This window comes from Doryrhamphus excisus, chromosome 8 (genome assembly GCF_030265055.1).
Source record: "Doryrhamphus excisus isolate RoL2022-K1 chromosome 8, RoL_Dexc_1.0, whole genome shotgun sequence".
NCBI lineage: Eukaryota > Metazoa > Chordata > Actinopteri > Syngnathiformes > Syngnathidae > Doryrhamphus > Doryrhamphus excisus.
Window position 1 is genome coordinate 17,093,913 of NC_080473.1, and position 21,779 is coordinate 17,115,691.

The 21,779-nt window shown below is 40.9% G+C and overlaps 2 protein-coding genes across 11 annotated transcripts in view; both read right to left on the bottom strand.

Moving 5' to 3' along the window:
• LOC131134774 (neurobeachin-like) overlaps positions 1–13,711 on the bottom strand; it is a 189,247-nt gene extending 175,536 nt beyond the window's left edge. For all 4 annotated transcript variants that reach the window (XM_058080375.1, XM_058080378.1, XM_058080376.1 and 1 more), the window contains exon 1: positions 12,918–13,711. In XM_058080375.1, the coding sequence (XP_057936358.1) occupies positions 12,918–13,166 (249 nt within the window). In that variant the 5' untranslated portion in view covers positions 13,167–13,711. The remainder of the gene's footprint in view (positions 1–12,917) is intronic.
• Positions 13,712–15,018: 1,307 nt separating this feature from the next.
• The window catches only part of stard13b (StAR-related lipid transfer (START) domain containing 13b), a 63,181-nt gene continuing 56,420 nt past the window's right edge, over positions 15,019–21,779 (bottom strand). For 3 of the 7 annotated variants that reach the window (XM_058081021.1, XM_058081019.1, XM_058081020.1), the window contains exons 5-14: positions 20,203–21,551; positions 19,915–20,085; positions 19,249–19,408; positions 18,836–19,034; positions 18,536–18,749; positions 18,015–18,129; positions 17,712–17,933; positions 17,394–17,611; positions 16,278–16,454; positions 15,023–16,111 (exon numbers count right to left, since the gene is read on the bottom strand). In XM_058081021.1, coding sequence (XP_057937004.1) covers positions 15,994–16,111; positions 16,278–16,454; positions 17,394–17,611; positions 17,712–17,933; positions 18,015–18,129; positions 18,536–18,749; positions 18,836–19,034; positions 19,249–19,408; positions 19,915–20,085; positions 20,203–21,551 — 2,943 coding nt within the window. In that variant the 3' untranslated portion in view covers positions 15,023–15,993. Of the gene's footprint in view, positions 16,112–16,277; positions 16,455–17,393; positions 17,612–17,711; positions 17,934–18,014; positions 18,130–18,535; positions 18,750–18,835; positions 19,035–19,248; positions 19,409–19,914; positions 20,086–20,202; positions 21,552–21,779 lie in introns of all 7 variants that reach the window. The other 4 variants (XM_058081017.1, XM_058081016.1, XM_058081018.1 and 1 more) reach the window with 3 other exon arrangements.

Below are 21,779 nucleotides of genomic sequence, written 5' to 3' on the forward strand. Positions count from 1 at the left end.
GCTAAAGCAAAACTGCAGGGTACAAGTCCATTTATCCAGCTTTTCACATGCTCAAAATAGCAGGGGTATTCTGTTCAGTTATTTTTTATTACAACAAAACAACAACACAAAACAATAAAAATAGGTTGTTTGTGTGGTATGGAAATTCATTCAATTGTAATTTTGTCATGTTTTCATTCATAAGAGAGGTTCAAATTAATTTCCGTGCTTTGCTGAAGAGTAGATTTACTTTGTGATTTAAAAAAAATGTATTGGTCCAATTTCCTGGAAAAACAAACAGGCAACAATACTGTAGGTTCATTCTCAAGGGACAATAGTCAATCACCGTAGCAAGTGCGGGTCGGGGTGGGGGCATGGTTGCGATTTGATGTCTATGTAGGTGTTTTGCTCAGCGACAATAAATCACAGGAGGGAGCACTGCTTCCAACAACTGAAGCTCATTCTGACCACTTAATTTGATTCTTTCAAACAGAAAAGGCTGAGGTGAGAGGTGGGCTACGAATGGAAGAGAACTACAGAGGATTTCCTGCCTTACAATTGACCACTTTCAACTTTCAGTTAACATGCATATTTAAAGATGCATTGCATTACTTGTTCTATAACAGGGGTGGGCAAACTTTTTGACTGGCGGGCCGCATTGATTTAACAAAATTGACGGGGGGCCAGACTCGATATTTTACACATAACAGTCCAGCTGGAATTATTGTATCTGTAAAAGTGTTATGCAATCTGCTTTATGGGCACTTTGAGATCATTTATTTGATGTAAAGTACGTCATAAATTTATAATAATACATTTATTATTATTTTTATTATTATTATTTGTTATTATTATTATTTGTATTATTATTATATGCTTGTGTCCCTTTTTTCAGGAGCACTTTGTAAATAACAGACCGCATCAAATAACTAAATTATTGTATCTGTAAAAGTGTTATGCAATCTGCTATGTGTGCACTTTAAGATAATTTATTTGATGTAAAGTGCGTTATAAATTTATAATAAAAATAAATGTATTATTATTTGATATTATTTATTATTATTTTATATTATTATTTTATTATTATTATTATTATTATTATTATTATGTGAAGTGCATTATACATTTATAATGAGAAGAATAAATTTAGTATTATTTTATATTATTTGTTATTATTATTTTATATTATTATTATTTGTTATTATTATTATTATTAATATTATTATTATGTGCCTGTGTCCCTTTTTTCAGGAGCACTTAGTAAACAACAGACCGCATCAAATAACGAAATTATTGTATCTGTAAAAGTGTTATGCAATCTGCTATATGTGCACTTTGAGATCATTTATTTGATGTAAAGTGCGTTATAAATTTATAATAAGAAGAATAAATGTATTATTTAAAATTATTATTATTATTATTATTATGTGCTTGTGTCCATTTTTTCAGGAGCACTTTGTAAACAACAGACCGCATCAAATAACGAAATTGATAAAACAGCCAAACCATGAAAATGTCGGCTTAAGCCATGATGCCAGCTTGTATGTTGACTTTAAATGAAATACTTTGGAAAGAACGGGCGGGCCGTATTCAAGCACTTGGCGGGCCGGATGTGGCCCCCGGGCCGTAGTTTGCCCACCCCTGTTCTATAATCTTGTAGAAAATTGATACAGGAAGTGAACAAGCTATCAATAATTGCAAAGACATGTAAAAGGGTCTATGATTGGCTGGTGACCAGTCCAGGGTGTACCCCGCCCCTCACCTGAAGTCATCTGGGATAGGTTGCAGCATACCTCCGCAACCCTAATGAATAGGCAGTATAGAAAAATGGATGGATGGAAAAGGGGTAGGATTATAAAAGCTCTACTTCTTTGTACCTCTTTTCAGACATGTTTAACTGTGCAAGGATAATCATGTAACAATTGTTAAGCATGCCCAAGACAAATACAACCATAGCCATGACCAACTGTACTACTTTCTTTGCCATAGCGTCAGGTACAATATTTAAACACATGCTTTGTTGTTTGCGACATTGCTGGCAGTGTAATCCATAGACTTCGAGGGAGCATTTGGTGTAAAATAAAGTGCTACAACTGTTTCCTTGGAAACAATGTCTTTCTGGCAGATTGACACCACATAAAACTACAGGACCTGGATTATTATCTTCCACAGCCCAGAAGTCTATAGCGCATGTTTGGATTTGCCAATTGGTGTGAATGTGTAAATTATTTGGTCTGCTGGGTGAGGTCTCCAGGGTGACTCCACCTTTTGACCAATGTCAGTCGTGACAGGCTCCATCTTGCTGCAAGCCCTGCACAAGGATAAGCGCTGCAGATAATAAATGGATGGATAGGTGAGAATGATAACAGAGCAGCTATTATGTTTAGTGAACAGTAGCACAACTGTAGTGTGCTCAGAATACCAGTCAGCCTCTAAACAGACAGTGATGGGAAAGAGGAAGGTACGATTGGACAGCTAAGAACCACAGCGGACCTCGTCCAACAGACACACTAATCTGTAATGCCCGGAGTGAGACTTGGCTCCGTTTCCTAACACATGGCAATCATACGGCTGAAAGCAGGAACACGGGTATACGGTCCACTAATCCACTAACCACCGCCAGTTGCCCTCTAGTTGAGAATCAATGTCCTTATGAACACCCCGCACACGAGAGTCATTCTGCAGTTCCAGAGCCACACTGCTTTGAACACAACATCCAACACACAACAGCATCCAGCAGGTTTTTCTGACTGCTCATACTATTTGAAATGTGCAAAATTGTTATATTTTTGCCATTTTCAGCCATTCAACTGGCAGTGATGACAAAAGCTGTTCAACCAATGAAACATTACCAGTGTTTTATAACACCCATATGCAGATCGAACCAGCAGGCTTGGAAACCTTGGCTTCCAACCTCCATCTTCTTCCTTCATGCGAAGGTTCATGTACTAGTACACCTACACAGACTGACAGCAAAGCATGCGCATATGGTCCCTGTGGCTAAATTGTTCCTCCCCCATCACGGGACTCCTGATAACCAGTCTGCCCATGGCTGACAAGGTACTAGAAATAATACCTTGTAGTACCTGCTTTTTGCCAATAGAAACTACCCAAGATGAGCTCACAGCATATCAAAAACATTGGTGGAAAATAAGGTCACTAAGGTTTTTACTGGGTTCTGAACGGTAACGCCACAAAAAAAGGAGTGAATAAACGCCAGGTCTGGAGTGGAAGATGTCTCTCAACTCAAACAGGACTCAAAAGCATGTACAATGACTCGGAGGCAAGAAGCTGGGTTTCAGCAATCTCCACGGCTTTTCATCTCCCCATAACGCCGTGTATTCATACGGTGAGAAGACTTCCACGCTGTCCAGAGCTGTGTTCCATATAGGCCATCTAATTCCATGCTGAATCATCTTCAAGGGAACACCGCAGCCCTAATCCTCCTCGACTGGAGACTCAGGAGCAACAGCGAGGCTCTCCAGCCAGATGTTCCTTTCAAAGCGGTGCAACTAATAGCATTAGCCAGAGACACAGATTTAGCATCTAGCCATTGCTGAAAATCTGGCCTCCAAATGCAAACAAAGTGACTGGATTCATTCCCAGAGCTAAATGCAGTGAGGAGCAGCTAAATCTAGACCAGCTACACCGTGCGAGAAGCAGTGCCTTAATCAACAAAGAAGGTAAACAAACGCAGCTGTCCCTTACACTCTCAACAACAACACTTTTATACTGAAGCTGACATGCAGCAAAGACAGCTCTTCAGAGACTATTGTCTCTAAAGTGGTTATGATAACATTTGCTTCATCTCAAAGGGGAACTGGAACATTGAACTAGATGGAAAACACCCAAAGTAAGTATGTCCACATGGCTGATTCTTAGAAGATCTTGTTCAAATGTGTAACGGAGGATAATGAGCCAAAAAAAAAAGGATTTGTTCATCAAGCTGATCCCATGGTATTAATCAGAGTGTCATCCAGCTCTTGCAAAGCCCTTCAAGCTTCACTTCCAGTATGATATGTAATCTTTACAGCTGCACAACACATATAAACATATTGGGAATTTCTATTCCCTATTTCTCAGCTTTATATATGAAAAAAATGTTTAACAAGCCTTACTGGTGACAGGCCGACCTGAACTCTTTAAAAGGAAATGACGTGTGGATTAAAACATAGTCAGAACACAGCAAACGCGTGTCCACTGTAATACAGAAACCTGCATTCACAGCACACTTCATTAATCACCCAGCGAGTCTTGTGCAATAGAGAATTAGAAATATGCCACTTCCTGTAATACAGGCCTCAGATGTCTTCTGCCACACCAGAGATGTGAGGTTCTCTTTATTGCATGCAGCCTACTCACTGATAAAAGGCTGCTTTTCCCCCCCTAAACACACAGTATCTACCGTGTGACAGCACACCAATGCAAGATGTAGATTTAATGACAATATTTCGCAAGCAGGCAATCCTTACATGTCATCTCTCAAAAAGAGCCACAGTAAAGAGAATACATAAATACAGTGAACTCACAAAACAACTATGTGCTTGCTACATGTGAAAGAAGAAATGGTCAAAAATTTCATTTCCACATACATGTAGTATTTTAATGCGATGTGTTTGTATTATCGTAAATGCTCCATTTATATGGAGGCACTATTGGCACTATTCAATTAACCACAGTCTGTCCCGGAGTCGTCAGGTGTGTGGTCTAAATAAGAAAATAACTGCCAGGGTCTCTGATTAGTAGGGTTGGGTACTGTTTAGATATTTTGGAATACTGGTGCCAAATCGGTACTTTTGAAATGGTGTTGATGGTCAAATGATGCCTAAAATAACCATATTTTAAAATGAAAAATTTTACCAGGTTCTTAAATGGAATTTTGTAACATGCACGATGAAGAGAATTCAATGGCACCAGGTCAAAACATGAACAGCTGTCGCTGTTTGAGTTTTCTTTTTTAATTAACTCCACAAGATACACATAAACTCTGACTTCAGACTCTCAAATGTCATTTTTAAATTTCCTTCGTAATCCTTCAAAAAGACCAGTTATTTTGTGTTTAGCACACACATCAGTGGACATCAGTGATCGACATGGTTGCCCCTTTTCTGATATGTTGCAGACAAATCAATCCGCTAATTGTGTTTAATTCATATGTCTACCGCCTACGTATTGGTTTGAAGGTTTGAAGCATAAAATAGATGTTCTATCGCCCTTGCAGTCGTGAGCTCCGAGTTACCTCACTAGTCCAATACGAGCGTGGCAGACTCTTTTATGGCAATGGATAGAAACCTTTTACTGGTATATGCTCCTTGCGGGAGCAACAACGTTCATTCAGATCTTCTACTCGAACAAATTTAAACTCTGCGACCCCAGTCTGAACAGCTGTCTTCCACTTGCCTCTATCGTTTGCTAGCCCAGGTCCATGGCCTGACCGATTACTCAATAACAACTAGCTTCAAATAAATCCACTGGGAAAATAATTGTTAGTTAGTTGTGCTACTCGCCCGTTGGTGTGGTGGTGGTTTGCTCCTTACCGCTGTTACACCATTGGTTCTGTTGCTGTTGTGGAATTTACTTGTTAATAAAATGACCATGTGGTCACAACCAGTTTTCAAAATTACAGGTTAAAAAATACTGTCATATATATTATGCTATATGCATATGCATATGCTTCCACTAAACAACCCATCCTCTTCACAGTTTTGGTAATTAACGCCTATAATATAGAGCATTGATATTCATTTTTTCCCCATTATTGTAGTGCTGACTATTAAGCAATGATTTCCACTTCAGTGACCAACTCGGCACATTAATTGTCAGGGACAGGCCACAGGTTTTATTTCTGCTATACAGATCTCTGCATTTGCTGCATCGGCACTGCAATACTGACATGTCGCTACAGTGACTCGATGTCATCCTGCCGCACTGAACAATACGACTTGCCCGATCACAGATGGAGCTCATCTCCATACAAATGAGCACACGTGCGTGCAGGGCTTTTCCCCTTATTTGAAGGGGGCGGGGGTGTGAGGGAGAGTGAGATGGACGAAGAATTGAATTGAGAGTTTGGTTGACTGCCAGCAACCGCATCAACCACTCGGTGGTCCAATATGCTTGTCCTTGGCTTTAAACCGATCCTAGGTAACAACAGTGAACCTGATGTTGACCTGCATGCATCAATCACACATGTATTGCCTTTATTATTGATCATCTGCTCAAAACATAACACTGACTAACAAAGGTTGCCAGGACTTGAATTGATCAAGTAACAGCAATAAGCTTGTGTCCTGACCGTCTTGTCTGTCTCCATTCATCTTCACTTGTCCTACAAACAGTGCTTACGTAGAATAATTGTAATGTGATCGCTCAGTCAAAACACACAGCATGCACGCTCATCTGTAACATAAATATCTGATCTGGCACCATATAGACATAGACTTCCTTTAATGCCATTGCACAATAACACAGCAGTGAAATGTCGTTGTCTGGCTCCCGTATAATAATAAATAATAATAATAATAATAATAATGTGGAGAATAAATAGATGACATCAAATATGAACAACAATGTACAGCGTAAACAGTAAATTGCACATATAATTGAATAAATAATAATTTAAAGTTCATATAGAGAATAAACTGGGGCTGCCGTAATGGTAGGGCTTTTCTTTTTTCACATTTAAGCATAGTACACTGCACAAATGAAAAAATGCATCCATGTGTTGTCCATTGGAACATAGACTCCTGAATCTTGATTATGCCCGGTGTTGGCTCATGGCTCTGATTACCCAACCGGTAGATGGAAACCATTTAAAAACTGAATGTTCTTTCATCTGCTGATATTTACAGAGTGGCCTCGCTCAGTATTTTCTCAAGTAAGGATGAAGCACTGGTCTAAATCCCACTGCCACTGGAGATGAATGATGCTGACCTGAACCCAGGATAAATGAACAAATGTTGTCTCGGTGAGCAACAAGCATTATCACAACAAAACCTCAGACACACAATAATTTGACCGGAACTCTAGCTGTGCGATAAATGGCGTTTATGTGGGGTCATCCATCAAAGAAGCTCTACTGAGTCAACAGCTGAGCCAGATATAAGACACAATATTTGAAGAATAAATATGTTGACAGAAATTGGAGAAACTTAGCTTCAGTCCATCAAAAGAATTCTCAGAAAAGACGAAGGTGTTTCACATAATTACATTCCTTTATTTGTTGTATTTACAGTATTGTATTGTATATTGGGCACACCTCATATGCACCTGGTCTGAGAAGAGCTGAAAAAGATTAACATTTGTCATTAGATTAATCACAGTTTGAAATTACTTAATCATGATTAATCACCATCTCGTCTGATATATGCCAATTTTTTTTACTGTATTTGATTGAAAGAAAGATAAGGTATATTTGCTGGTGCTGTTGTCCGCCCCTCCCCATCTAAAAACATTCACAGGTGTCTCAGTTTTGTTACTGGTATTGCAAAAAAAAACAAGTGTTCATACTGTATGTAGCTCTAAACATATTTGTTTCAACTCATTTTTACTAATATGTCATGGCCAATGATGCAAATTTGATGATGACATCATTCCAACAGTAATAAAGCATGAATATCTCTCCAGGGTAATACAGCATTGGCAGGTCAAAAGATGAGAGCAGCAAGAAAAGAATTAGACCTTGCTGACACAGAGAAAATAGACCCGCCCCCCTGGCCTTTGCTCTGCTTTTCCAAAAAAAACAAAGAATGTCTTATCACTGCATGCAGCACGCAGGGATTTCACCAGGTAGCATTTCCATATTGCTGATGGTTTTGTTATTTTGGGGCACACAATGAGCCAAGAGTGCTATTTCAGAAAAATTGAATACCCTTGAATTTATACCAGTGCATTTTAAGAGAATAGTTGTATTATGAAGGTGAATGAATCCTAAAATTGTGACGGATACAGGTTTGAATGGGTATAGTTATTTAAGAAATGGTGGCACACAAACATTCAATATCACAGGAGTTCTTCAAATAAACATCCTCTATGTAAATTGTATTTTGTTTCTCTATGTGTGAATGGGGATCGTATTGACATTATCAATTGTACACAAACATTTTCGAAGCGCTTCTAAACAAAAACAATAACAGAAGCGTGTATAAAGGACCAATTAATGGGGGGCTAATGGGGTTTTGTCACCACCTTAACTGCATGGGAAGATGCATGAATCTTTTTGGCTCCCTGACATGCACTAGCAGTTACCCAGCAGACCAACAATAGGGCTGTATAGAGTGGTGTAATGGCATCGAATGAACCTTGACAGACAGAAATGAACCTTTACTGTTATCCTATTTCTGACAGTATGCGGGGAGGTGACAGCAAACCTGTTCCAATTGGACCTCTGACCCCCGATGACAATGCACCTCTAGTGGCAAACTTTGTTACTCACTGGGATTCTTGCTTTAGCATGGAGTTAGAAGACACAGAACTGAATGTAATGTTGGCCAGCATGATGAATTACAATATGTTAATGTTCTTCGTGATCAGTATCTACAACAGTCCTTGATAAGAGTTTTTGGATAGTATAGATTGCCAATGGGCAATCCTGTATAAATGAAAATTGGATAAACTTTAGAGGAGTCAGAAGAATTGATGCACTAACCACTAAAAAAAAGGTACTGCATCATTGAAGAAAACTGGCCTCAGCTTGGTGGCTCCACAAACCTCCATGAGCACACTGCAAAGCAACACCACTGTAGATCAACATAGAGTCAGATGACATTAATCACCACTAGTGTATGTGTGTAGGAGTCAGATTATACACCTTAATTAGAGCTGTCACCACAGGCTGCCCTTACGAGAATGATTCATGCTAGCCCACTTTAATTAGCACGAATGGTGCAAAATTGCATTCAGTTTGTGATGCTCAAATACATTTTTACAAAAAAGGTAACATGAGCCAATTACTGTATGTTTACCGCTTACAGTATTTGGAGATTTGCCAACATTTTTTTCAACAATAAATCAAGCAACAAAGCACAACATGGCTGATATTATTATAAGTAATTATATGTCCTTGAATTGACATGATGTTGGAAAAAAAAATAGCCAATCCATCATTGAGTCATAACTGGATTTGCCAGCCTGTAACCCCCCCAATGTATTATCTGTTCACAGAAGATTGGAATATAAATGACAATGTTTGCTTTCAAAGCCACAGCATCAGAACACATTTCCACAAAAAAACATGAAAAATTGGATCTTTTGTCGGTGTAGGGCAGACAACATTCATCAAATTGGAACCCATGAGATACGGTTTTTAGGATGTTCAGACCTTCTTTCAACTTCAGAAATAACCTGAACTTAGCATGGGAAATGCAATTTTAGAGGATCATCAGTTTCATTTTGTCCTACTATGCTATATATATATATATATATATATATATGTTAATAATAATAATATAATATCAGTACATGTTGTGGATTTGTATGCACATACAGTAAGATAAATGGTAGTATACAAATTACAGGCATGCTACCTTGGTGCAACAAGCCCTTATTAATCGAACACACTTTTGCAGCCATGTCGCTTTATAAATTATACATGATTACCTTACGTTGGAAGGCACCCATGCAAAAGAAAGATGAGACGCAAGTGACAACTTTGGTGTACAAATGTGCACAGTGGAGCAAAAGCAAGCAGATTGAAAAATTCAAACACCAAATGAGAGCCTGACAGATTCTTGACCATCCATGATGAGCAAAATAACACTAGCAAAGAAGGGAGTTATTGCCTGTGCAATTTCATGTAAAGTACACCACATCTGAGGAGTGCAAAGAGGATAGTGCTTTGTGCTCAAAGCAGACATAAAAAAACATGATTTGAATTGCCTCTATTGGAAAATCACTCCTGGCAACAAGTTATTTAAGCCTAATTGCTGCACTGAGAAGATTATCTTGAAACATCCATACTCTGTCTCAGAGATTTCCAAATAATCAAGCAAAATAACTAGCTAACACATTATTAAAAGTGGAAGGATACTGCTGAAAACAATCAACCTTAAAAAGGAGCGCTGTGGATTAATAGTGAAATAAAACATTTCCAAAAGGCATTGGTGAAGTCTTACAAAAACCATTACGAATCGATTGCACTAAGGCTTCAATTTGCAAGGGAGCACAACGTTAGGTCTGTACAATACCACAGCAAATGAGTGCTACCATTAAAAGGTTATGTCAATCCAAAAAAAAAACCATTACAGTTTGTTTGTTTTGTTTAGCTTGTTCCACATCACTCAGTCTTTCAATCTCATAGAAGCAGCAAATAATTTTGCAACACAATTAAATGCAAAGGCAACATAATCATCCACTACTGTGAAAGAGTGTTGCTGGAGAAAGCTATTAAAACAAAGTTGCAATTCTGCGGACTCATTTCAGAGTCACAGTTGGTATTTAAAAGCCTCATATTCCTAATTTACTGTATCTACTTTTTTTTGCCAAAGGCTGACTCTGGTGGAATGTAGTACAAATGTCAGATATCACAACTTTACTTCAAAATAAAACACTGATATTGCAGAATGCACAGATGCATACTGTCATTACACGTTAGAGGCCTTGGAGAGTTTCTCATTGGGAGTGACCAGGATGGATAGGATCAGGAACGAGTACATCAGAGGGACATTACATGTTAGAGGCCAGACTGAGATGGTTCGGAAATATCCAGAGGAGAGACAGTGAATACATATATCGGTAGAAGGATGCTGCGTTTAGAGCTGCCAGGCGGGAGGCGTAGCGGAAGACCAAAAAAAGAGGTTTATGGATGTTGTGAAGGGATGAGGGTAGTTGGTGTGAAAGAGACAGATGGAGGATATTGATTTACTGTGGCGACCCCTGAAGGGAAAAGGCAAAAGAGAACGAAGAAGAAGCAGCACAGGTGTATAGTGGCAGTGGAATTTGTTTTAAATGGAAGTCCATGGGGCATCTTAGGCCATGAAGTTTCACAGAGGGACTGTATGATTGTCTGAAAAGTAACGGGACTGGTGTCACAAACAATTTACTTTAAGTCCAAACAACAGTTTACATGTTTTCATCTTCAAAGTAATCCCCCTGTAGCCTAATGCACTTTTCCAACCTGTCTTCTCAGTCAAGCACTGCCGGATGCTCAGGGCATTGTAAGCAGGTGCATTGTAGTGGTGAAGCAGCCACTAGTTGCCCAGCCACAATCCTCGTCTCGCACACCGAGCGACACAGGACGTCTCTGTAGACATGCTGATTGATCGTCTCTCCGTGTGGCAAGAATAGCGGACGATGCCTCTCACATCAGAAAATGTGATCACCATGACATTGACTTGCTTTCTGTAGTCTGGGTGACGTCGGACTCTTCCACAGAGAAGCGCTTGGTTTCCGGGTCATACTCAAATATCCACATCTCATCACCAGTGATGACTCTTCTAAGCAAGTCTGTTTCAGTTTGAAGACGCTCTGTGATGACACATCTCCATGCGGCGCTGCTTCTAATTATCATTCAGTCGACTTGGCACCATTTTTACGCAGTTGTATACAAAAGCATGTCAACAAATTTAAAGGTTGCAGAAAACTGAGATTACACTTACACACTCCCAAGAGATCACGTTAGATGATAACACAGTTTGTTAATCCCTCTTTGGCCCAGAGCTCATACAACGCACCCAGTTCCTGTTTTGTTGCCAATATTTGACATAACACACATTCATTAATTTTATGGAGGTTAATTAAATGTCTGGGGGTTTTGAAATATTTCAAATAACCAAACCAGAACTTAAATGATTGAATGTTTGGTCATTTTGAGGAAATCTGAACTAGATTAAGAGATTCAGTGTGAGGAAAAAGCTGGAAAAAATATTAGTTTGATGAAGCTAAAGGCTGCTGTATGTCACGCATAGAGGGTGCTAACCGCGTTATACCCCCCCCCACACACACGTTTACACTTAACAGGGACCTATTATAAATGCTCTTACAATGTTGTATTCTCGTTTTAAACAATGCCAACATGTCAGATAATGAGGTTTAACGCATTTGGAAGCCCAGAAAGCAGTTTCGGGTGGCTGTGTGTGTTTTTTGCTGTTCTACTGACGACACTGCAACCAGGACTTCCTTATATGACCTGCAGATGGCCTGCAGTCAGTAAACGCAGCAGTCCTTCGGACGGGAGGCCAGAAACCTGAGAAACACTGCTGGAAGAGGCGCAGCGTCTCGAAGATCTAGAAGGCTTTCTGTGGGGTTATCGTGTTTAGCTGCTCTATAGTCCAGAACTCAATACGAACTCCTGAAAATTCTTATAACAGATCCACTTTAAGCTAGGCCCTATGCAACACAAGCAAACACATTAGTTTGTGGTCAAATAATGATAGTGATTTGACAAAGTTTAGCTACCAACGTGAACTATCATTGAATGTATAGTGTGTTGTAACAACACAAGGAGTGCAAATTGATGATCACCTCTATGGACTGCTTTGGTGCTTATACGTGCTATGTACTTAAATACCATGCAGCCGTGAAACTACAATTTACACACATTTGTATGCAGTTTAACTAATAATTGTGACAAATATATACTTTTTTGTTCAATTTGTAAAAACAAAAAACACTGTGGCAACATGCTGGTGGTGTTCTTATAGTTCTTGGCTTTAAAAAAGAATGTCATTTTGAGCTGGTCACACACAGCAGCCTTAATAGCGGTTCCTCTGTGCGTGAACATTTTTTGCCACAAAAAGGTTAAGGGTGGCAAAATAGTTAATTTTCCAGCAAAACCAAAGTTGTGTTAAAGTTTAAAAGTATATTTGTGTCATATGCCGTGGATGTGATTTTTAAAAGCGTGCTCTCGTTTATGGCACATTTAATAAAAAAAAATGAGTGCGTTTTGCAATAACTCAACACAAACAATTCATGTAAAAAAGCAGAAAAATGAGTTGACTTACCAGATTGAGGACAGTTTCAACTATATCCCGGTTGCTAACCTCTCCAGCTTGAATTAGTCCAGTAAGAACGAGAAATTTGGTTTTGATGTCACGAATTGGCACAGAAGGGTCGATGATGCCAGCCGGGAGCACTAGTGAACCTGCGCCGGACATCGCTGCCGTCTCCCGGGTTGGAGCGGCGCCTGGGGCCGTTTGCTGCTCGTGACCTAGTGGAGGTGGTCGGCATGTGATGGGCACCGAGCCCGGCATGGTCACCTCACCTCCGGTGCCCGGCTTCGCTTGTGGCGTCCACCTGAGCTGAGCGACTGTCCGGGGCTGGTTGTCAGACAATCTCCCGGTGTAGTGGAGGAGCTCCAGAGAGTACCGAGAGAAGAAGAGAGGAGAGGAAATGAGAGAACGCCCCGGCGAAACGACCACAACCCGGGTTTGTCAAATCACGCTCGCCAACCCGTTAGGGAGTCCTGGTGGTTCCGAAGCGTGCTGCCGGTGCCAGGCAGTGAACTAACCCACATCGTGCGCCACTACACTCGGCTGGATGTCACTCAATAGGTAGGTGATGCTTTCAGCGCCCCCTGTCGGCTGCGACTTTGACGTGTCGGTACTTCAAACATTCACTTATGAATTAACCACCTAAAATGTCACTATTTTGTTTTATTAGCATGAAAGTACAGTGAAGACTAAGTTACCTGCGTTAAAAAAAACTTCAAAAATATAGCTTGATTATGCTACTTTTGATCTAAGAAACGGTCATTTTCATCCTTGGCACACCTGTTGTGGCACGTAGGACATCTTGGACACCAAGCAGACGCTAATGAGCACGTTGGATGTGGCGTCACATGACTTCCGGTTTGGGTCCCTGAAGCACTTCCGGCTTACCTATTTAACCACTCAATGAAAACAGCTGTCAAATAATGAAAATGAGAAGTAAAGGTTTGTTTTGTTTCACTATCAGACAGCTAATTGTCAGCATTTGACATCAAAATATACAAACATTATACAGACAGACTGCTAACCACTCGTCCATCGTGCTAGGACTAGCCATAAAATTCAATTAGAATCTGAAAACTTTTTTTCCACATGAACAAATGTTATATATCTGTGTTGGACCCCTTATATTCCAAAGCCCCTGGAAGCGCCAAGCTAATTAGACACGCTTTTATTTCAGACAAATGATACCTTGATAACCAAAGCCTGAAATGAGGCCTGAGTTGGCTTTTTTTTTTTTTTTTTGGTCAAGATATTAAATGGCAGTTAAGGTTAATTAAATTCAGGGGTGGAATGGAGGTACTGGCTAATGAATTCAAGGTTAGAAACATTAAAACTATAATTTGTTCCATTTTGCTTCAATGCTATTACAAGTATGATCGCCCACAGGGAAAAACACACTCATATGCTGATAAGCCTTTTTTATCGCTACAAATTCCTACTTGTCCGTTATGCATAAACCTCTTTAACTTATTCATCGTTTGACCATAGTATTATACCTGAAATTATCAAATCAATTAATCTTTTTAAATTTAAAATTCAGCCTATATTTCATTGATCTTCTGAGCAGTCAAGTTTATTTTCCAAGAAGTATTTGCGCTGCAAAGCCCAGTCGTGGTCGTGTACAATGGACTCTGACAGCTTGATAATATTTCTGTCGATCGCTGTGACTGACTGCAAGCCAGGCTTGCATTTCATGACCTCATTAAGATGATCCGTGTCAACACAGCTTAGGAGCGGATTCAGAAATATTGTAGGTTTGGTTTTTATGCAGTAATACCCGGGGTATCGACTAGTCCAGCTTCATATTTTCAATAAGGCAGATAACCAACTACCTTGATTAGGCAAAGCATCAGTGCTCCCATGTCATGGTATTTGACCTTAAGGTCATCTTTTATATTGGCATATTTAAGATGTGTATCACCGTGTTTCTTTAGTTTAGTAGTTTCATTTATCCGTGGGGTTTTAGCAAATTAATCACCATTTCCTAAATGCTCATATGCTATATCTATTTATTATTTTGGCCATGATATGAGAATGGGTTTCGTGGCAGATAATGTTATAGTCTATCAGCATTCTGAACAAATTAAGACAAATTAGCAAGTGTTTAATCCATGTGACCAGTAGAGGTCCCTCTCTTCCCAATCAGACAAGTGCCTGTCACAAGGTTGGAAATGACCACTTTGCTGATAAATATACAGTACAGTGATACAAAACACATACATATGTGACTTACATACTGTATACTATGTATTATTAACAGAACCATTTAAATACATGCATAATTATAGTATTCTATGCAGTAAATAGGACTTGCCAGTATTTAACTCAAATCTTGTTGAGTATACACATGATTCAGTGAAAAATACTTGTGTTATAATTCGGACAGCTTTATTTAAAAACAAACAAACATGTCTTTTGTCATCACCGGCACGGTCAAGTACCCTAAAAGCAGGCATGATCAAGTCAAACCTTAAGTCATTCACAACCGCAGGAGGTCAAAGTTGAACACCAAAAATGACATAAATTCCAAAAGCAATACTGAAGTAAAACCAGTTTACATGTTGCATTACAGGCGGACTGACGTGAAGGTGAATCAATATATAGGAAAAGAGCTGTACAATCAATCCCTTCAGAAATATCCAATATACACGTTGTTTGCATATACAGTATATTCACACATATACAGTATGTACACATACACAGGACACTTGCATGTACCTCATAATAATAATTATTATTATAGCCTTTAATCTGAAATCATTAATATGTACATGCTTCCCAGAAGCATATAAGAGCTTGAATGTCCTAGACATTGTATATCATAAGAGTAAGGTATTATTATATACATAGGAGTTTATACGATGGAGGTTTTTCTGATATCAAAGTAAAAAAAAGTTGCAAATCAACATTGGCAGGATGATTAATTTCCCAAGGAGTAAATATACTGAACACCTATAAGATGTCCTCATTTGTTATTGTGCAAATGCAGAGGAGCTAACATTATATTAAAAAAATATGACTCATTAAACTGTGCCTTAGTTTTGAGGTCCTATCTTTGTCTTCAATGTGACCAGAAAGGCTCGGCGTTTCATATTTTGGTCTCCGGACCATCTGTTATGAGCGGCTGAAAAGAGTTGCGGATGCGAGCGGCTTCCGCAGCACAAAGATGGCCGAAGGCTTTGTTGTACCATTCAGGAGTCCTTCCTCTGAAATAGAAGCAGCATGTTAGGCCCAATCCAATATACACCTTACATGCACGTACTCCCAGAAATTATACTTGAGCTGTGCTTTTCCGAATAATCTTGGGAGATGAAAAAAATGTTCTTAGGCTTGCTATTGTTGTATTGTTTTTTTTTCACTTTCAGCACTTACTTCAAATCCACTCTGCAAATGTGAGTTAGTCTGGACTTTCCTGAGCCGCAAGGCTCAAGCAGGTAATTGGACTCCAGGACAATAGCTCGTACCGCTCCAACGGGAGGACAATCCTCGTGCTCCATTGAGACAGAAACCAGGGAGCACGCACCTTTGGGCAGATCTGTCCTCCATGACCTTGGGAAAGAAGGTATTACTTTGTTTTGCATCTACAATCTACAACAATATTATACAGTGGTACCTCTGTTTTTTTGCAATAGGTCAGAATGTAAATCCAATTAACGCAAAAATATTTACAAAAATACATTTTACAGAGAATAATTAGTGTTTGATATTAGTATTTAACAATGACGTATTAAAAATGAGAAATGAAGGGCAAACAAACTAGTTTGTTGCGCGCAATACTATATGATAACTGAGACCGTGTACAAAAACATTCGTTCAACTATACATACAGCACATATTCTTAACTTTTTCCCTGAGGGCCACATGCCAATAAATCAAAGCATGCTGGGGCCACATTTCCATTTTTTCATTATTTCAACCCATTATTTCATATTTACAGAAGAAGCAGTGTGTCGTACTGAAAAAGCATGTCCCCAAAATTTCAACTGTATTTTTCGTTTTGTTTGTTTTTCATAATATTCTGCCTGTTAAAAAAATACTTACTAGCGTATTCATTCATTCTATTTTTTATATACCGCTTATCCTCACAAGGGTCGCGGGCGTGCTGGAGCCTATCCCAGCTGTCTTGGGGCGAGAGGCGGGGTACACCCTGCACTAGTGGCCAGCCAATCACAGGGCACATATAGACAAACAACCATTCACACTCACATTCATACCTATGGACAATTTGGAGTCGCCAATTAACCTAGCATGTTTTTGGAATGTGGGAGGAAACCGGAGTACCCGGAGAACATGCAAACTTCACACAGAGATGCCTGAGGGTGGAATCGAACTCGGGTCTAAATACTTTATTGGTCATTAATATTTCAATTGTATATATTTTTTTCTTAAAATTCAGATGTTATAATAAATGATAATATTCTCCTGAATGTCATCTGTCTGGCTAAGCAACCAATTAAAATGTCCACGTTCTTTGCGTTGTCGTCGTACCTGAGAACCACAAAGTCCCTGCTGGGGTGAGGTGGCATTCGATTGAGGACGTACTGAAAAACCTCCGTCTGCTTGTCAAGTGTCTCGCACACTTTCCACTGCAGCAAGTCAACATCCCAGAGGTGGCGCTCACGCAGCACACGGTTCAACACAACGGACGGCGGCGCTTCCACCTCCACGGATACTCTCCAGCGTCTCAGCGGGTTCCCGTCTCCCACCTGGACATGACACCAAGTTGTGTTTCTTACAATATTGTTATGATGAATCATTTACACTGGAGGTCCCACTGATCCCACTGATTCCGACTAAACCACCAACCTTTTTATAGTATAGCTCTGTATTAGCAGAGCTGCTGCAGGACACCCAGGACTTGGACTTTTCGCGAGCCTCTTTCAGCAGATTCTGAAGCCTGCCCTCCATGTGGTTGTCGTACGTTCCACTGTCGTCCTCAAGCTGCTTGAAGAGCTCGTCAAAAGTCAGCGCATGCAGGTCTGCTTCCACATATGAATTGCGAGACTGAGTCACCATTTCGTGAGGGATCTGATGAGTGAGTAGAGCAGGCGGTCAGACTCGGAAACATCTTGATTTTGTATCCAAACTTGAAAATGTCGCTTCTTGTACCTCAAAAAGACGATTGCACTCCATGATCATATGAGCAAGACCCTGTGTTGCTGCTAAGTTCTCATTCAGGTCCTTCTGGTCTGGTCTGCCACTGGCGTATTTCTTTTGCATCGCCCTGAGGGTCACAAGGGACCAAAAAGCTATTAATTCAGAGCACCAAGGTCAACATCTCGATGCAGTGCAGTATATAAATCCTCCCTCCGCTCTACAGGAAGCCTCTTTGATCCTTTAGACAACAATTTCATCAGGCTAAATTAGAGAGCTTTGCTTTGTTTGTACACAGCATGATCTCATAAAACACTGAGCTTTAAAAAGAAGGCCCCATCCTTTAAAAAACTAACCAGAAAAGTAATCCCATGCACCCCTCAGGGTTGCGTAAATTCTTTTAACCTTTTTTTAAACATCTTGTTATGGAGTCACGGGTGAGGATAGTGAATCAGGAGTTAATAGGATGCATGCATATTTTGTTCAGATGTTCTGAAGCAGAACAATGACACCCAAGGCTCCTGGTGAAGATTTACCTCGGTGAAAGATTGTCTTTCTTGAGTATGTTGAGATGGAAAAGGGAGGGAGCCAGACACACTGCAATGTTCATGGGCGTCATCTGGTTTTCCTCCACAGAGGATGTCACGTCGCTCAGAAAGCAAAGCAGCGTCTGCAGCACCTCTCGGTTTTCATCTGACATGAGCATGATGGCTGCCTGGACAGCCTGCAACCTTTGGTCCTTCGGTACATCTGCATGCAAGAGAGAGTGTTTGTTTTTGTTTTTAATAGGCATTAATGGACTAAATGGGTGGAAAGGCTGAGAGTAATGTCCTCACATTGGTAGATATGGAGGAAAGTCTCCCCTAGCTTGCTCGTGAGCAGCGGCTCAGGTAAATCCCTGAAGAACTGCTTTACCATGTCTGCCACGTCATAAGCGGACTGATCGTCATAGTTCACATTGTCTGGGGAGCTCTCGTTCAACTGCCGCAGAGCTTGAATCCTAGACTTCACACCTGATTTACGAAACAGGCCCACCTAGAAGCAAAACAAACATGTTGTCCACAGGCATTACGTGACAGTGAGGTGTCGCACTTATATTGTTCGCATTGTCATCTTTTGTATCCTTACAACAACCTGCGTCATTGTGAAGAGAAACCATACACCCCCATTATGTGTGTCAGATAAACCCAATCACGTGTTACGTCACTTGTGAAACTCATGCAACCCGAGTGTGTGCACTCTGGCTGACCTGGTCAAGACACTGGCTCCTCAGGTACCGCAGGGCCTGCTGCAGGCCGAAGGGCAGTGGTTGTCCAGAACGTTGCACATGCACTATGAGGGGGACTCCAAACACATTCTTATCCTTGTAGTCTGGTACCTTCATTCTCTTCATGAACTTTGGTACTGCCCTAGTAGAGCACATTTGACAATACCATTACACAAATAAACACAAATAATATCCAGTGGGGGAAATAATTTTTTGATCTTATGCTGATTTTGTTTAGCCCGTTTACAAAAACATATGGCCAAGGCAACAAAGGTGTGGATCAAGAAGAAGCACATTAGCATCCTGGACTGGGGGCTAGCCAGTCTCCATACCTTAGCCCAGTAATGGACGGAGTTGAAACTTTGACTTGCCAAGCGACAGATTTGGAGAACATCTATAAAAAGGAGTGAACCACAACCCCCCCCCGAGATGAGCTCTACCCTTCTGACCAACAGTAAGAACGGTCTGACCTCTGTGCTTGCCAATGATTCATCTCTCGCTTGGGGATCGAAGAGAAATTGACATTTTTTCTGGATTTTTTGTTGCTATTCCATTAAAATAAACCTATGACAACAACCAGGGTCTGATCAGGAAAATAGTGATCAAACAACTATTCCCACCACTGTACAATGTTTAAAAGATGCTGACCAGGTCCAGCCATGCTTGTTTGACAAGGAGTACTTTTCCATGATGGCCGTAAGACGGAGCAGAGAGAACTTCTGTAACAAACTCAGCTGGCCTGCCGACTGGTTGGTTATCTGCAGCGATGCCACCGAGTGGCTTAGACGATTGGATATCTGAAAGCTGGGCCATCGTAACCTAGCGATATATAAGACAGAGCAGGGGTCATGAATTTGAATAATAGCAACTATTTCTGACTTTTCTCGAAAGAACTGCTAATGATAAGGACGACAGTCAATTTGGTGTATGTCTTACCTGTTGGGTCTGGTAAGCGAAGCCCCTACTCCTGAGTCTCTCCTTTCCCTGAGCCTTGTTGTTTCAATGTCTGAAAGAGATACGCCGTCCCCAGCGCTCGGTGTAGTCTGACTTTCCGTCACAGAATCCCCCTCGAAGTCCAACGTGATCTGACTTAAAGACTGAAGACCAACGGTACCTTCTCCATCCACCTTTGACAGCCCTTCCCCTCCTGGCAGTACATTTTTAGACCAGTGGTCCACTATCTGCTGCAGACCATTGACATGCATCAAGATGTCATCCAAGTGAGGAAACAGGTCTTCTTTCTCCAGGTCTATTAGATCTCCTGTGCTGGCATACAAATGGGAGCCAGGAACATTATCATACACACTGATGCGGCTTCCTCTAGAACAGCACTGTGTGACAGGCCTGGCTTCCTGCCTGCATGTTATCAGGCCAGAGTCCAGGTGCATGCTGCCTGTGTGCCAGTTTATCGAGGCCCCGTTGGTCGGTGATAGGCTTTCTATGGACAGTGCTTTGGGGAAGGTTCCTGGTTTGTGGTCATTAGGAATATGAACCACCAGGTCCTCGTAGGAGCAAAATTCATTTTTGCGATTTTGTTCTGCAACTTTGTTCATTTGGTTGCCTGAGAAGATATCTACATCTTCTAGATACATGCCGCTACGCTTCTGGTCAGATCGGTATGGCTTACGCTCTTTAAGGCTGGGTGTGCTGCCAGTGCTTCCACTAGAATGGCTGCTACCTTCACTGCTAGACTGGGACGGAACCTTGTGGGATGGTGGTTCTGGAGCTCCACTGTCTCTGTTTATAATCTCCACACACGGCAGACTCTTTAGAGCGTGGGCTTCCTGCTGCAGCACCGGAGAACTGATGACCAATGTCTTACGACCCCTTGTAAGCGATCCCCTCGAGCGTAATGTCTCCATGCGTTTTAGGAAGTCTTTGGCACGGGTGCGACTTGTCTTGCCATGCTTATTAGGCAGGGAGCCGTAATGACCAATGTCTTTGTTGATGGGAGACATTGTCAGCAAAGTAGAGTCTGGCATGGCTACAGAATCTGAGCAGGTGCGGTTGGAGCAGTCAGAATCCTCGGTGCTGAGTCCTCGAGGCCCACTGCCCCCACTGCTCTCGCTATGTACAGAGGATACTTCTGGCTCGCTGAGGTCTGTTAGCACACTTTCACTACTGGTTGTGGTTCTAAGAGGCACACTATCCCCAGCTGACAGATCCTGTCCTTGGTGTCCCAGGAGGCAGTCAATGTCTTGCAGCCTGGACCAGCGCCGGCTGCTCCATTCAAAGGTCCATTTGTCACTGATGGCAAAAAGATCTTCCTCATCGGAGTCTTCGCTCTTATGGAAGCAACATACAATTAATATGTTAAAAAAACGCAAGAACTGAGATAATATATTTATGAAGATGCACTGCTTTTCATACTTTGCAGAAACCATTAACAGCTCATTTCTCCTTGGCATTATTAGTCAGAAACCTATTTACGAGGTAAATAGGTTAGGTTGTCATGTCTAGAACCGCATACAGTGTATCACTATTACCAGAGAGGACAATGAGTGTGGTCTGCA